At 36.6% G+C, this 18,003-nt stretch overlaps 1 protein-coding gene and 1 pseudogene across 1 annotated transcript; both read right to left on the reverse strand.

Annotated features, from left to right (window-relative positions):
* Window positions 1-323: 323 nt before the first annotated feature.
* On the reverse strand, window positions 324-17,168 carry LOC138336713 (uncharacterized; annotated as a pseudogene).
* On the reverse strand, window positions 10,172-12,646 carry LOC138304990 (U-scoloptoxin(05)-Cw1a-like). The gene is made up of 2 exons (XM_069245407.1): window positions 12,466-12,646; window positions 10,172-10,377 (listed from the first exon to the last, which is right to left on the reverse strand). Exons 1-2 carry the CDS (start codon window positions 12,644-12,646, stop codon window positions 10,172-10,174), a joined length of 387 nt encoding a protein of 128 aa, XP_069101508.1.
* Window positions 17,169-18,003: the final 835 nt, after the last annotated feature.

Genomic DNA, 18,003 nt, shown 5'->3' on the forward strand with positions numbered 1-18,003 from the left:
AACCAACGATACAAAGTTTGTTTTAACAGTAACCAACGATACAAAGTTGTTTTAGCAGGTAACCAACGACAACAAAAGTTGTTTTTTAACAATAACCATCGATACAAAGTGTAGTACATTGTAAAACCTGAAATATTAGACTGCAGGAACACCCATTTCGCATTCCATCTAGTAATGGTGAACCATTATACCGCACATATTAGAGTGCAGTATCGCTTTACCAATCATGTGATGGGACTTTGGCTTGCAACAAAACTAAAAGCAATACCTATGAAGATGCGAATGTGAAGCACAACAACAAGAAAAAGATCGATAAAAAGATATTGATTTTAAATATTTATTTCCGAGATGAACAGCTTTACGTGTATTCAGCATGTTACATTTTTTAATGTCTTTGACTTCAGCTGCGCTCACCTTTATCTGCATATTGTTCGTCACTCGACATATTTTGTCCTTTCCGGGGAATCCCTAACTCGATTCACACATTGCAATTCAATACCAGTCATGCTGTGTATATTTAACATCTACATTATCCGCCAATATTTAATTGTCCTTTTTCTTGGAATCGCTGACTCGATTCACACAAAAACAAGGCAATGCATAATATGCAGTGTCGATGCTGCGTCATTGGAATGCTAGTAAACTAAAATAGTGTTGTCCATTAACTCATTTCACATGAAACTATCAAACACATATTTCTTTAAGTTCTTGAGCGATTTGATTACCATAACTTTTGATAATGTCACGACTGTACTTGGCAAAGAATATATTTAACTAGCACAGCACTCTTTTTTCTCGCCAATCATGAACTCGAGCCATTACCTCTAGATTATACGTTCGCGAGCTAAAACTTTCCTGTTTTGTTTTTTGTCGAGGTCGTTGAAGATGGCACGGGGTGACGTCTTCTCGTTCCATCCCGAAGCATTTTAACCCTCTGACCCAAAGTCGTCTGAGTGTTATGAAACCATCATGATCACGTTATCGAAAAGATTGAAAGAACACAAGTGACCATTTTGGTGGTAGGTTTTTTGTAAACAGATTCCTTGTTGATCTCTATCAGTTGGCCGAATTGCCCTTAACATACTGGTCCTCTGTCAGTCGTTGATCGTTTTTGAGGACCGTGTGCACTTCATAAATGGCCGGGCAGTTGTCTTGTGTGATCCCGCCAGGTTTTCCAGCCGCCGCAATTTCTTTGCCCTCGTTAACGATAATATTCCAGTGGGTTTGCAAGCCAGTGACGTAGTTCGGACTCAACGGTGGCGATTAGGCTGTAACATTCCTTATCGAATATATTCTGTCACATATAATCAATTGTCATCATTCCACAATAACGCCATTCATGTTGTTAAGTTGTGGCATCTCTGTTCAACATTCGCTATTTTATCTTCAATGAACTTGGTGAAAGGGAATGGTACGAAGCAGTCGCCATGCGTTCACCAGAAAGGATGTCTCAAATCACTACAGTGCTAAGTTTGCTGATTTTCTGATACACAAGTCTGGTTTTGCTGAAGGGTGTTTTTTATACCTTGCTCGGGTCAGTCCATATGATCATGACACGGTAAAACACTCTGTTCACGAGTATAGTATTGCACGTCTGCAGACATTATTCGGTTAAACAGATGTTATGTTTTAATATTAATATCAGAAACGGGTTAATCACATTCAGAGAATGCGGTCGATGTCAGTTGTTTTTTCATCAGCGCTTGTATATTTTATGTAGATCCGCAGTTATGACCTCCTGGTCGCTGCCACAGGCACAAACAAGTGTGGGGGGTGGGGTTGCGGTACGTAAGGGTGAGTTCAAAGCCTTAAGTTTGATGGTAGGCACAAATTCCTGGAAACACAGATCTGAATGTGTAGATAAATATAGAATGATTTCTATCAGTCCACATATATGACAAATTTGCATAACCATATTCTAGCATTCAATCTAAACCACTCCTCATTATCACTTTATATTACACCCATTGTTAATCTTGAAGATTTTTTTTCATTAGAAATATCTTTAAACAAATTGGAAGGACAAAGGACAAAACATTTAATATTTATAAAAAAAAATTATCCTAACTATTTACTTTACTCGAAATAGTAATACAGTTATTAAAGACCCTTACTTTTATGGAAAAACGCTTTGTTCAGTTTGTAAATGGTTGCCAGGTATCAGAACGGACAAAACTACTGCATAAGGAGGAAATACGTCGTATATGTTCGGATTCGGTGTGAAAGTATGCCATAAAAAATAACGAAGATTGGTACTTTTGATATCACTAGGAACACAATTAATGAGGTTGGGAATGCATGCTATGGACAATGGCTTTTGGTATGAAAGGTTATCAGGAGAACAGCGGCAACTCGCTAAATGAAACTCTTGTCCATTTTATAGTTTAGTGTACTGCATCATACCGCAAAAGACACCAAAAAAATGACAACGGGGGATAACCACGTCGTCCCACTCTCTTTGTTGAGCGAATGAACAGTCCTGAACTGTTTTCATCATCGGCGACGAAACGCTCGAACTTAGAAGCCAAAGGGGGAAGGCGGTTTGTTTCAAGGGTATGACGTTAAGGAAAGAATATTTAAAAAGTCTGCTAGGTGCGCCTGCGATTAAGAGAAAAGATAAAAATCCCATCCATCCCAATTAGTATGTCGCCATTCTTATACGAACGGTAGCTATGCACCAATGTAATGCAGGGACCTGGAGTTTGTCTATGCTATGTCTTGAGATGAAATCTTCAAGACGTCGTCACTTAATTACTGTAAAACCAATCCAATGATATTTTTATGTCAATGATAATTCAGTGAAATCTAATTTGAAGCAAAAATGCTTTGAAGCAAATATTTGCGAATAGGTAAAGTAGTCTAGTAGGGAATCTTTTAAAACAGTTGTTTTTATGTGATTAATGAATCATTTTCAAACTTAATGTATATTAATACTGTTTTTTAAAATAGTATTATGTTGCATGCCTTCGCAAATCACTCATATCTTAAACTTGAAACAACAACAATATGTGTTAACTAAAAATGAGGGTTGCATTAATGTGGGCTAAACCTTAGATTTGTCTGATTTTAAAATCACTTATTTCTATGGCTTGTCCGCTGCGAAACAGATGATTGTAATCCATATGGACTTGAAGTAGGATATCACTTGTTATCACGGTATATTTTTGTAGTTTAGCTTTTTGGCAAATAATACGAAACAGTTTTAGAAGAAAAAGTCACCAATGTTCAGAGAATAATAATTACTCTGTATCACTCGAATAAGCCATCTCATAATGTTTGATAGTGTTCTTAAAGTCAAGTACTCAGAATGTACCAGTGAATTGTTTGTGACAGAGTTTGACTTTACAATATCATACGTATTAATTTGCATATTTTGTAAATCGGTATGATGATGATGCGCGATGGAAAAAATTTTGTCACAAAAATGGCCAGATAGGAAGGTATTTCAATCATCAAAAGGAGCTCCCTATGATATTTCTATAGGAACACTGAATTGGAAAACGAAACTGTTGAATCCACGCTTGTATTTGGGGGCACAAAAAAATTGCAATAGTTGTGTAAAAGGATTACTCTTTTTCAATTTTTTATAGTTTTAACATTTTTGGTGTTGTTCTAAAATCAGTTTTTTCTCACTATTTTAGAGCTGTTATGACATTTGTCAGTTGGATACAATTTGGAAGCAGTTTAGAAACGCCCGCCATATATGTCAAAGGAATACCTGATCGTTATATTTAAAACCATAAATTTGCATGCCAATGGTCAAAAATGGGCCTACATTAGTTCAATAACTGTTTAAAAGGTACACAGATGGGTCCAACATACGCTGTTTGTTTCTTGCTTTAGTAAACTGGATAAACATAATGGTATGTAGTTTTTTTTTCAATAGTTTCAAGTCAGCTGTTAAATACTTTTTGTCTTGCTTCACTTACGTTAAAGTGCAACTTAGAAGTGTTTTACAGACTAGTATCAAAAATATCGCTAGTTTGAAGATGGATTCTTCTCGGTACTCGTTGGTTTCAAAGTTTATTAATTATATGCAGTAAGGTATAAACATATCGTTCTATAACCTTATCTAATATCGCGTATTACTGTTCGATTGATAGTTTTTGATAGAAAATATTTCAGTTTAAGAACATTATGCGTGGATTCTGTCTTATCATTTTTTTTTTGTTTTTTTTTTTTACACTTTTATGTTCATTGATATATGCATATCAATTAACCAAACAATACAAATGGTGAGCTGGATTTTAAGAAAAACACGATATTTCCGGTTCATCTAGAACAAGGTTAAATGTGTATGGAAAGAAAAGTTATTGATATACCTCTCAGGACAAGAAAAACAATTATACCGTTTTTTAATGTTAACTACTGTAAACCCACTTCATATTCGTCGGTATATATGATCATTCCGCGTCTTTGGTATTTTCAACATATTCGTGGATCGCGATCAGATTGACTGTTAATTGTCTTTTCAGTTTCGATATACCTCACAGGACAAAAAACTAATATTCCGTTATCAATATGTAATGATATACCTCACAGGACAAAAAACTAATATTCCGTTATCAATATGTAATGATATACCTCACAGGACAAAAAACTAATATTCCGTTATCAATATGTAATGATATACCTCATGTGTATATTCAACATTGATTACATTGAACATACATTCATTTGTTGATCAATTGCGAAACAGTTGAATTCGCGTTCCAGTTCTTTTGCAAAATTAACGCGAAAATTTGTACCTCGCGACAATAAAGTGATCTACCAGTTATTCGTTTGATCGCCAAGGTTATCTTTTGCAACTGTTTGACATGTACATGGCGGTAATCAATATGTTTGAAAAAAAGTTTCACTTGAACACCAGTGCTCAAATTGCAACAATGATGACATTTCCAGTGAATTTGCTATTGTTATCCAGTAGCAGCACAAATGTACTAGTTTTCTTCTTCAGCCCCTGGTAGGTAGAGTGCAATTGACTTTGATTGTGGTCAGGAGGCAATCGGATTAAAAACCATATCTTCGATTAACAATCTGATACTCGACGTTCCGCTACTGGAAACGTATCGGAGTGTAATCGAAAAAATATGGTTTTAATCAGATTGGTCAGGAAGGATATCTTGAGGCGTTAATTAAAAAATGTGCCGGACATTAACAATTTCAATATTGATTTTGTATGTTAGCATGTTATTTAATAGCGGTTGAGAAAATATATCGGCTTTCAACTAAATAACACAACATATGTTTCCAACGGGTAAATTTCCCTCTATCCTGTAATAAACCTACATTCAGAATGAACATGATGATACTATTTGGCGGGATGTATTATTCAAGCATCTCTTTATTGATATAATCTCCTTTGATAACATTTGAGTGTTGGAAAGGAGGGAATATTTCATGTCAATTAAAGGCATATAAATGTGAAGTGTTTCGATTTCCTCTGGTAATTTCAATAATTTGTTAGTATTGATTTTAAAAAAAATGTTAGGCTAGGTTAGTCTATATATTAGGCAAGAAAAAAAAGAATTAAAAAAGCCTAATAATATAGGCAGGTTTAGCGGACTAGGTCCGGTGTGGTGTTCTGATTTTTAGTTTTGTATTTAAATAAAAAAAAAAAAAATATGTTTACACGAACAATAGAAAGTAGTTTTCATTATCAAAGAAGCATATTAAGTTGTTTCATAATTAGTATTTTTCACATTATATAAGCGCCAGCGTCATCCTTGAACTTACAGAGTTCACGGGTTCACACACCTGGGCAGTCATCATCCACATTATATTACAATGAGCTGTTCGCGTGTTCACTTATTACCGGAGATTGGATAGTTCGATGTACTGCTACAGTATCACAATACATTAGTATTTATCAGGCGAAGCCATATAATCCACTCGTTGTAATGTGCTTAATATCCGGGCGTTTCTTTAATTAAACGCTGATTGGTAGTTCTCAAAGGGTAGTTGTCAAATATGCCTTGACAACTACAATGTATATGACACGTGGAACCGAAATGACCAATGCAATATCCATGTTTTATCTTTAAACATACTTTTCCAAAAATATTTGCAATCTACAAGTGGAATTGTTTTCATTGCGTAGCCGTCAGAATATCACATTGGATTTTGTTTTGTTGTGTAATGGATTGTGAGGAATTAGCCGAGAAAATCACCTACTATTCCTGATAACCGATTGGCGTCGGTCTTGGAACTCAAGCGGTTAAAATGTAAATGTTCTTAAAATGTTCATTTGTTATTTTTGTCTATTTGTAATCTATGTAGGTAGCTCAATTTTAAAGGTGTTAGCATGCCTAATGTGTGTATTTTTAATTGTATCTTTAATATGTATTAGAAAGTTGCTGACGGACGAAAAGTTATGTAGAGGATTACTAGGAAAGGATCTAATAATTAGTTGAGTTAGCATATATTTGAAACTATCATTGTGCCAACAGATTATTCTTGGAAGTTAAAAAAAAACCATCAGTTGACAAAAGACGATAAAACCATACTCCTATGTGGCATATTTTTGCATATAATGGTATATACATGTAGTACACAGAGATGTAATTTTACTAGTATTACTCTTCCCTCCTCCTCGATATTCTAGGAATTACTAACATTTTCGTAATATCCACCTCTGGGCTATGTCATAGCAAAGCTGAAGGGTTCTGTGTTCGACAACACATGAATTTGGTGATTTTATGTATGTTAAAAGAATCGAATAAGGATACATTGTGGTTGACTTATGGCACAGGGGGCCAACTCAATGAAAATGGATGTTGCCATACATTTTTTTTGGTGTATTTGGTGGATAGACTAATGAGTATACATGACAGCCATGTGTTTTTTTTCAGAAAATACGAAATCTGAAAAATTATTTTAAAAATCGGGATATTTACTATCTATGTTTTATAGTAAATATCCCGATATCGTATTTTCTGAAAAAATCACATGAATGTCATGTATGCTCATCAGTCTATCCACCAAATACAAAAAAAGTATGACAACATCCATTTTCATTGAATTGGCCCCCTGTGACTTATGGCATTGACGTTGAGCGGCAGTCTTTACATAATCTTCAAACACAGTATTATTATGACATTTATAATATACATCCAGGGATGAATATAACGACAGTAATAGTAACCCCTAGAGTATCAAGGATAGTCCAGATATATGCTAAATGTAATAAGATATTAAGGAACGAATTAAAGATATGTAAAAAAACTGAATATTTTGTATACATAGATCTTTATTTATATCTAAAGTGAAACTTAATATAATGACACAATTAACAGTATACGAAAATATTATGTATACACAGATCTGTTTTGGATCACAAATAACAACGTGCGCCTTCGTAATCTAGAACTATTATTATTAAAATATTATTTACATTAAAGGAACAAATTGGGTTTTGATTTTAAGCAGTGATATTTGTTACCTTTTATTCAAACAACTCTCAACGTTTAAGCTTACCATGCTGGATGGCTTGCGTCAAATTTTTTATGTTAGTAGCAACGTCAACACGAGGCCGTGTATATTTCTCTCTCCAGTTAATAAAAAATATAAATATCTAATGAGATGAACAGTGAATAGTAAACCGTATATAGTGTTTTGAAACTCCGGTCAAATCTGGTCGTCACTCCCTTTCCATAGATTTAGTTCTAAAGCCAAAAAAAAAATATGTCTCTATTGGGTAACCCGCTTTCGAAAAAAAAAATTAAAAGCCGGGATTTCGACCTCAGACTCCGGTTCTGGCCATTATTTTAGAGTGGAAGACACTAAAAAAAGTAAAAACTGAATAAAAAAACCAATCCTCCCGACCTACCGACCCTATTTGTTTTGCCAATGTAACCCTAATCGGACATATTTTCTTTTTTGGTCCATAAATTACCAAATCGTCTGTAAAAGAAGAGTCCCTAAAACTATGTAGACAATGTAGCCGTTTACCGTAAACAAAAGATTCACCAAAATTTGTCTTGATGAATTTTGAAATTTCTTCAACAGTATACTCACCGATACTAACTACTATTCCCAAGGATACATTACACTTTAAAGTTCCCATAGACTGTAAAATAGCCCAAGCCAAACATAGGTATTTAGCACGCTGGTAAGTCAAAGACTCTATATATTACTATGACAAGAAAGCAGCTGCGCTATGGTATACGGTAAATAAACCTTCCAAATTTTGAGAAACGCCAAATTTAAACACAGCAAAATGTAACCATCCTATTTTGATACAAACAATTTACGGTAGTATATCGTAGGTCTTACCAGCGTGTTAAATACCCAATAGTTGATCATGGATAAGTAATGGATACAGTGGGTTCCCATGGACTCTCGGATTTCTTCTTAAGAAAAGTCGCTAAAACAAGTCATTTTATGTTCAAAATCGTCTTTAACAAAATAAATACTGCACCTATACGACTGGACATATATCGCATGTCAAAATTCTGCATCTGAAAAGTCACTTCAGCGATATCTGCAATTCACTGTCAACTAGTCGATACCTCTGACTCACTACAATTCTTCTCCTGACCAACCTACAATGTAACTGTCACTACAACGACCTCCCGCTCCTCAATTCAACGACTCGCTATCTAAGACCTTATAGATTGTCAAACTTCTCCAACATAAGTGAGATGGGATCAGGTGAGGCCGAAAACTATTTTTTCCCAATTATGAGAGGTTGCAATGCAGTCTAGATTCTATCATGGAATGTGTACCGTTATTAATATAAAATTTACGTAAATGTTAACAGAGTGTAGTAGTTATAAACTACAAAGCGAAAAAATTCAAAAAAGTACGTATTTACATTAAATTATATTCACGCTAATCTATATAATTCAATATGACCCATTGTATCTCCAAATTTCCTGATGACCTTTTTTCTCTACTAAAATAAAACGCGATGATGCCAACGACAAATTCAGTTTTACATTATGAGATGAAAACATACCCAATGAAAGTATTCACTACAAGAAAGATTTAACAACAAATGTTTGTCTAATCTTATTGGTGTAATAGACGAAACAAGGTGATTGCTAGCCTTTCACAATGTCAAATGTGTGTTGTAATTGTTTATAATAGGATGAACAACGGGCGAGCAAAATCCCTCTTTAATGTTTCTGTGCCATTGACCAGCTTACTGTAACATAAATATAGTTAGGATTTTCGGTAGGGCGATCAATGCCGGTTCTGGCACCTTGAATAAGATCAAATCTAATACCGGTATCATTTTCCTTCCACAGAAACCAATATTGCAGTTCTAGTCATTTCGAATCCTATTCTTGCGTAACAAAGTTGATTACACATAGCTCAATAATAATTTAACTTGCAAATACAACAAGAATTACCCTTTCGTTAACTGTTTTATGCTAGTAGTATTTCCATCCAATGACGACAAATCATTACAATAAAAACCCACAACTCTTTATACATTGTATATGAATTTATATTTTTTCAACAGAAAGCCAAGCAGGGACAAGAATCCTTTTAGACATGTAACTTCAAAATCGTGTGATAAACAGCAAACTACATATAGCTTAGATAGCTTGTGCGCTAGTCTTAAGAAACATATTTAACAAATAACATCTTAGTAATGTAATGTCTTGTTGTTATAAGCATTACAGATAGATCAAAATGTTTCTGAAAATATTCCTAAATAGTGTTCTCACATTGGAAACAATATCATATCCTTATGTAATGATGCCTACATTTCATTATAGTGCATGTTCATCCAATGTTTTGTTTTAGTAAATTCCAAAAATAACATTTCTTTGGAAAAGGTCACATTATGGAAGAATCCATTGTTGTCTTAGTATTGTAGGACTATTCATTTTCACTGTACTTCGATGACCGGCGATTCAAATACTGCACGTTTGCATGATACAGTTTATTACAGGCAAAGACACCATTATTAACAAGTACATCCACCAACTGCTTAAATTATTCGTTTACAACATAAGTTGCTTTTTCACTTGTAACATTATATTTCTAAATGATTTGTTATCTTTCGTCTGTAATGAGAACCACAAATAACAGCATCCATTGAATTCGTTGATTCCTTGTACATTTGTACCATCTCTCGTAATATATTCTATAATTATTGTCATCGACGATGGAATACTTTTAACAAAAACATGTACATGTACACGATGAGGTTTTCTAATCATAAGAAGAAGAGAGCGCCAATGGTCACCAGAATTCCAGTTTCTAGGAAGTGACTTTGCCAACCCTTTGCTCCGTTACAAGCGTCACTGTCACACGTAAGCACACATCCGGTATAGCGAACGCCCTCAAGGTCAAACATTCCACACATGTTCTCCAAGCTCTCGAGTGCACACGAACGTATCACTGTAACTGTGTTGTCTGTCACTGAAATGAAACCCAAAATCAATAGTCAAAATGAGAATATTTCGTTATAGAGATTGAACAGTGTTTTGATTGCGTTAAAGGTGGTATGAACGCAATGGGATACAGACATATTCTACATGTAGCGCTAACGCGCTGCATTGAATATGTCTGTATCCCATTGCGTTCATACCACCTTTAACGCAATCAAAACACTGTTCAATCTATATATTTACATAAATAAATATACCTTTACGTACAATTTAAAACGGTAATGGTTGCTAAGTTGGGTAACTACGGTAGTCAGGATGACCGAAGATATAGTTCCGATTGTTGAATGTTATAGCTGCAGTTTGGTTTGAAATACAACAATGACACTTTTCAATTATTTTCAACATATTTTTTTTTATCAATTTGATAATATATATTAATAATGTCCATTTCGAATAAAAATTGAGATAACCAAGGCGGAACGACTACCGGTATGTATCGTTGTGAGGGTAGTGATGCGGTCCGAAGTGAAGCGAGCCGCCATATTTGATTTTCAACCGAGGAAAGTGACTGTGATAAAGCCTATTGATGGTATGACCGTTGAGCTGCTGAATGTTTGTCATGTATGTATCGGTCTAAGAACGCGATATACACTAAATTCTTCATAGTCATGACTTTTATTTTATTGTACGGAGGATAGACAAGTGTTTGCGTGTGTGTAGGCCTATTTTGAATGCAAAGACGGGGCCATTTAAGCTGATGATACTGTTTCGGATAGGCTACCTGTAATGTTTTTTTCTGGAAACCTGTATATGATCTTTTAACCTATTGTTCGCTTAGACGCTCCCAGAATTATTCACCGACAATCAGATGTTCTGTATATTTGAGTGACCGTACACACATGTACATCTGACGTAACTATGGGATTCCCCGAACATTCCTGAGGAAAGCCACCCGGTTGTAGCCCCGACCAGCGATTCATTTTGTAGTTTATTACCGTTACAATGCTTGAACACATGTTTTGTTTTGATGTCAAATACATATTTAATTGGATCTAATAAAAACTCTTTATTGTTATTTTAAAATCCGTCAACTTATGACGCAAAATCTTATCGAAGCGTGAACTAGAAGTAGTCCGAACCTGCACTGCGTTTGTATTCATACGTCATTGCGTTCACGCTAATTTGAACGCAACTCCCCTCCCGTTGACTATATAGGGGCATATGTAAATATATCTTCATCAATATCGTTTTATTGCTTTCTTCATCTTTTCTCGAACATAAGGACTCATATTTTGCAAGATGGATTTACAAACTGTGTGAGAAAACTTAAAGAATCTTTAATAAAGTTTCAAAAGCATTTCTGAACCGTAAGGTAACTTTCAAGCGGAGGTTCCAGTACCCTAACGGTTTTGACCAAAACATTCGAAATCATAACGCTTTAAAGGTGAGGGTCCAACATTACCTAACTTTGGCGCACACATTTGAATGAGTATTTTCTAAATTGTTGCTTATAATTCAATTTTGCTTGTAACGAGCATTTTTATATGCCTAAAAAATTACTGTATCATACGATAAAGGAAAAAAATGGCGTCGCCTTTTGTAACGTCGCTTCTGATTGGCTGAGATAACGGCGTAATGATTTCATAGAAAAGAGTCCTAAAATGTATTTGGAATTTTGAAAAGATTAACTCAAGTAAATTAAGTAAGCAATTTGTGTAGAGTACACTAAGATGTTTGTAATATGTATCCATAGCATGAAAATATATTCAAGATTTTCCTAATTGTTGAAATAGCCTACCCGGTAACCTACACATCAACAAAAAAATTAGGCAGTGACAATGAATTAAATTGGAAAGATCAAAACCAATCATTAAATCATTTACTATCGTTATACTGAAAAATAAGGATTTCGAAGATATCTAATATAATAATTGTATAAAGTCAACACCATAAGGTTTATTGATTGGCAAACTCGTTATTACATTTAAGTTTTTTTCCTTTTTTCTCTCTGTCTTTTCACATATTTTCTAGACATAATATGTGACTTAATCGGAAACCTTCGATGTTTTCCGTAAACGAGAAAATGCGAAGGCTCCCGATCTAATGTAGCAGTACATACTGCTAACACCGCTGATCTTGGTGCAGTAACTGGCGGGAAAAAGCCCACTCCTCCCGTCACGTGACTGGCGGCAGTTTTTCTCCAGAGTACCATAGTAAGGATGGAATGGGTCCCCACAGTGTGGATTGGTATTGTTCTTGGAATCACACTTGTAACAGTCGATCTCAGCGTCTGTGAACATTTGTCAAAAGGTGCACAACTTCGGTTAGAATATCTAGTTACTTTGTTTCGACATACATCGTTAAAGATTTGCACTAAATATAGTATTTCCTAAGGTTGTTTAAGTTATGAGAGTGTATTAATAACAATTTTTGAATAATTTGCAGTATAAGTAATCAACTGAGCTTTAATTATATTATTAAATACATGTATTTGATATTGGTATGGAACAATTCAGATCACCAGTTACATTAAAATTTAACGTTAACCCAAAGCTTATAAAGCACATATAGGAGTCAAGGAATAAACAAATAAAAATAAACAAAAAATGATGATTGTGGAGAGTAAAAATTAGGCGCAAAGATGTGGGAACCAATCTTCGGAATCAAATGAGATACGTTTAAATAAACAGTATGGACGATTGTAGATGAACGCATCAAGGATAAACATTGAGACAATTCAAACATACTTCCAACGCCACATATTTACTCCACACCTCCAACCGTCACACATTTTCTCCACACCTCCAACCGACACACATTCACTCCACACCTCCAACCGTCACATATTTACTCCACACCTCCAACCGTCACACATTTTCTCCACACCTCCAACCGTCACACATTCACTCCACACCTTCAACCGTCACAAATTCATTCACTCCACACCTCCAACCGTCACACGTTCACTCCACACCTCCAACCGTCACACATTTACTCCACACCTCCAACCGCCACACATTTACTCCACACCTCCAACGTCACACGTTCACTCCACACCTCCAAGCGTCACACGTGTACTCCACACCTCCAACCGTCACATGTGTACTCCACACATCCAATCGCCACACGTGTACTCCACGCTTCCAAACGTCACACGTCCACTCCACACCTCCCACCATCACACATTCACACCACACCTTCAATCGTCACACATTCACACAACACATTTAACCATATAACGTTCACTCAATGCATCCATCCATCACACTTCCAACCGTTATATTCTTTCATTCTTCACTTTGATCGTAGCAAAATTATAACCACGGTCACACACGAACACAAAAGCGTAGCTATGGAGGTTGAACTTATCGATCGCCTTTAACGTTCTATATACGCCGCCCTTAGTGTGCTACAATTTTTGTACGTCTGGTTTATTTACAATAAACTCGAGTCGTTATCGTTTTCATCGACTATTGATTGAATGCACCATTTAACAATAGTGGTAAACTAGCTGTCAGGTTCATCTTTTCCTGGATTTACCAGCTCGTGTCAGAAAAATGCGTTTGCCTAGTTTTTCAAATCACGTAAATCGCTGGCATCCCTACTTTAACAAAAATGAACCTAGAAGAACATGCATTGATGTCACTATTAAAAGATCAAGAAATGGCAATATCGTTGTGACGAATTAAAATAACGCCAATTTATAGTGAAGTATTTAACATGATAATTTCGGGTTGTATCTTTGTGACATGGTCTGCATGCGTCGGGTTGTGTCTTCATGACATGGTCTGATGACGTCGGGTTGTATCTTTGTGACATGGTCTGATGACGTCGGGTTGTGACTATTTGTCATGGTATGATGTCGTTGGGTTTTGAGTATTTGTCATGGTATGATGTTGTCGGGTTTTGAGTATTTGTCATGGTATGATGTTGTCGGGTTGTGAATATCTGACATGGTATGGTGTCATCGGGTTGTGACTATGTGTCATGGTATGGTGTCGTCGGATTGTGACTATTTGTCATGGTATGGTGTTGTCGTCAGGTAGTATAGTGACTATTTGACATGGTATGGTAACGTCGGGTTGTGACTATTTGTCATGGTATGGTGTCGTCGGGTTGTGACTATTTGTCATGGTATGGTGATGTCGGGTTGTGACTATTTGTCATGATATGGTGTCGTCGGATTGTGACTATTTGTCATGGTATGGTGTCGTCGGGTTGTGACTATTTGTCATGATATGGTGTCGTCGGATTGTGACTATTTGTCATGGTATGGTGTCGTCGGATTGTGACTATTTGTCATGGTATGGTGTCGTCGGATTGTGACTATTTGTCATGGTATGGTGTCGTCAGGTAGTGACTATTTATCATGATATGGTGTCGTCGGGTTGTGAATATTTGTCATGATATGGTGTCGTCGGATTGTGACTATTTGTTATGATATGGTGTTGTCGGGTTGTGACTATTTGTCATGGTTTGGTGTTGTCGGGTTGTGACTATTTGTCATGATATGGTGTTGTCGGGTTGTGACTATTTGTCATGATATGGTGTCGTCGGATTGTGACTATTTGTCATGGTATGGTGTCGTCAGGTAGTGACTATTTATCATGATATGGTGTCGTCGGGTTGTGAATATTTGTCATGATATGGTGTCGTCGGATTGTGACTATTTGTTATGATATGGTATTGTCGAGTTGTGACTATTTGTCATGGTTTGGTGTTGTCGGGTTGTGACTATTTGTCATGATATGGTGTCGTCGGGTTGTGACTATTTGTCATGATATGGTGTTGTCGGGTTGTGACTATTTGTCATGGTTTGGTGTTGTCGGGTTGTGACTATTTGTCATGATATGGTGTCGTCGGGTTGTGACTATTTGTCATGGTTTGGTGTTGTCGGGATGTGACCATTTGACATGGTATGGTGTCGTCGGGTTGTGACTATTTGTCATGGTTTGGTGTTGTCTGGTTGTGACCATTTGACATGGTATGGTGTTGTCGGGTTGTGACTATTTGTCATGGTTTGGTGTTGTCGGGTTGTGACCATTTGTCATGGTATGGTGTCGTCGGGTTGTGTCTATTTGACATGGTATGGTGATGTCTGGTTGTGACTATTTGACATGGTATGGTGCTGACGGGTTGTGCCTATTTGACGTCGAGTTGTCGCTTGTTGTCATTATATTTGTGACGACTATACAGTTTTATAACTACGTTTTGTCAATATGACCATGTTTGTATCGTACATAGACGTACGTTATTGTGATGTTTGAGTATTTTGATTGCCATTTTGCCATTGAAGACATAACTATATATGAAGTGGGATTTTTTTCTACATACGTGATTATATTAAAACTTACATATGGTCTGTATAAGACACAGTAGACAAATCGCCTGTATCATGACTTGGCTCCAGCTTGTCATCATTGTCGTCATTTTTTATGTTTCACGTTGATTGGTAACCATGCCTGATAAAAGTTGATTACGATTTTCCGATACTCCTAAACTCTATAAAATGTAAACACAGTATTTCCACACCAAGATTGTACTGGTCTCTAGTCAAATACACCAATGCACTGTTGGTACAATTCCCAAGGTCACGTCCTTTTAGATTGCAACGATGTGCAATTTTGTTTGATATCTGCGCAAGGTTTGGCCTGCATATGTCCACTCTTTTTGATGTCGCATACACTAAAGGTTCAATGAACTCTTGTTCAAACCGAGGTTACTCTACGTACTATACCCAATCTCCTGGGTTGATGTCACTTCAAAACGCGCATGTTCATTCGCATATAACTGACTAAATCCCAAATAATTCTTGTACTTTCACTCCAAGTGTACAGAAACACGTTAGTACTGGACTGTATTATATGTATCAAGGGACTGACACGGTTGTCTATTAGACTTGCTTCACAAGGATAATCTGAGACACTTCGTGCAGAATGGTTCTCTTTTAATCCCACGCACCACTGCTTAGCAAGCTGATTTACGGCCGATGGAGGCTTTCAAATGAATTGTCGTCGGCTTTGAAATATAGATGAGTACGTAGTATCAGACACTATGTTGTCACCAAGTCTGTTTACATGCTGCCATAATGAGTGTCGAAATTACTTACACACACGCACGGTGAGATCGTTCCACCAGCATGGTTGTGACATCGCTAGTCGAAAGAGAAATCAGGAATCAATTAAAGCCGATGCTATCACATGCAAACAATGCACAGGGGTGTGTTTGGATCGTCATGTGTGTAAGAAAGACTTTCATCCGTGTTCGCGTGCTTGTTCGTCAGGCCTGAACACACTTGGTCGTCGGCGACACTGTCGATGCTGACTGGGGGTGAAATAAGGTAATGTTGATGAATTTCGTCTGGTCAGCTGAAGCTGAATGGCCAAAGTGGACGTCTGCCTGGACACACAAATTACCTCAGAATGGGAATGCCTAACGTCAGGGTAGACTGCCGGAGACCTTAACGCTAGCAGTAGTCTCGCCGTAAAAAGGAACCAGAATATTGCATACCAAATCGATATCTTACGATCCCAGCGTATTGACAAACAACACTTCTAATATCGCAAGAAAACGAATACGTCATTGCATCTCAAAGCTGTCCCTGTTTGCGGTCGAACAGCTACTTCCGGTACTGCACGACTTAAACTGACTGCCATAGTTTTATTAGCCTAATCAATCAGATCCATAAGAGACATTTTCACCGTACTCAATCCATCTACATACGCTTGTAGAGGCTCTCGTGTTGTTCGAGATGCCAGCAACAGTCTATATATTTTAACATCGACATTGATTACATGTGTATGAGCGGCACTGTGTCGTCTGGTAAATCAATATAGGCTCGTAATCACAATAATCCAGACTCAAATGAATGGTAACGGTCTATATATAGTGGTATAGATTTCAGCTATCTGTAGTACTTTTACTACCGGCAAACTACAATAGCTTAGCTAGTTTTATTTTGCCTAACGTTCTGTCGATATCACGCTGTTCATTTAATGAACGCCTCGCCTGTCTGTGAGAAGCTTGCCTATGGAGTCTGTTTTGGAATACTTAGTATGTCGCTTAGCCGGCCGTGTGCCAAAACCGCTCCTGTTCTCCTCGGGGGAATTATACATGCAAAGCAAGTTAAAACTGTTAAGAAATACCATCTACGAAACAAACTGTATTATAATTAGAAAGTCGTGGTTGTACTCTGACAGGCGGAGCTTTTAGCATTTTATTAACATACTTTGCATACAAGTAATCAAGTAATTACGAATTAAAACATTCATTTAATTTTAGATGTTCCAATGCTTTGCCAGAACATAAAAAGTTTTAATTGGTATCTTCCATGTTTAACATCTTTTATATCAGTTATATCAGTATCTGTCAAATAAGTTTTCGCTACTTGACCTCCTTACAATATTCATTGCACAAGTGTGCGTTTACCGAGTCACTTATGTGGTGTTTTATTTTGTCTTAGTTTTTTTTTTAAGTTTTGTTTGATTAGTTTAACATCCTATTAACAGTCAGGGTCATTTATGAACGTGCCGGGTGTATTGGTGGATGAAAGCCATCGACCAGCGACCAGTACCTGGCAACTCCCCACATGGGATACGAACTCGGAACCCAGAGGTGGAGAGCTTGTGGTGATATGTCGGGACATCTTAACCATTCG

This window comes from Argopecten irradians, chromosome 12 (genome assembly GCF_041381155.1).
Source record: "Argopecten irradians isolate NY chromosome 12, Ai_NY, whole genome shotgun sequence".
Taxonomy (NCBI): domain Eukaryota; kingdom Metazoa; phylum Mollusca; class Bivalvia; order Pectinida; family Pectinidae; genus Argopecten; species Argopecten irradians.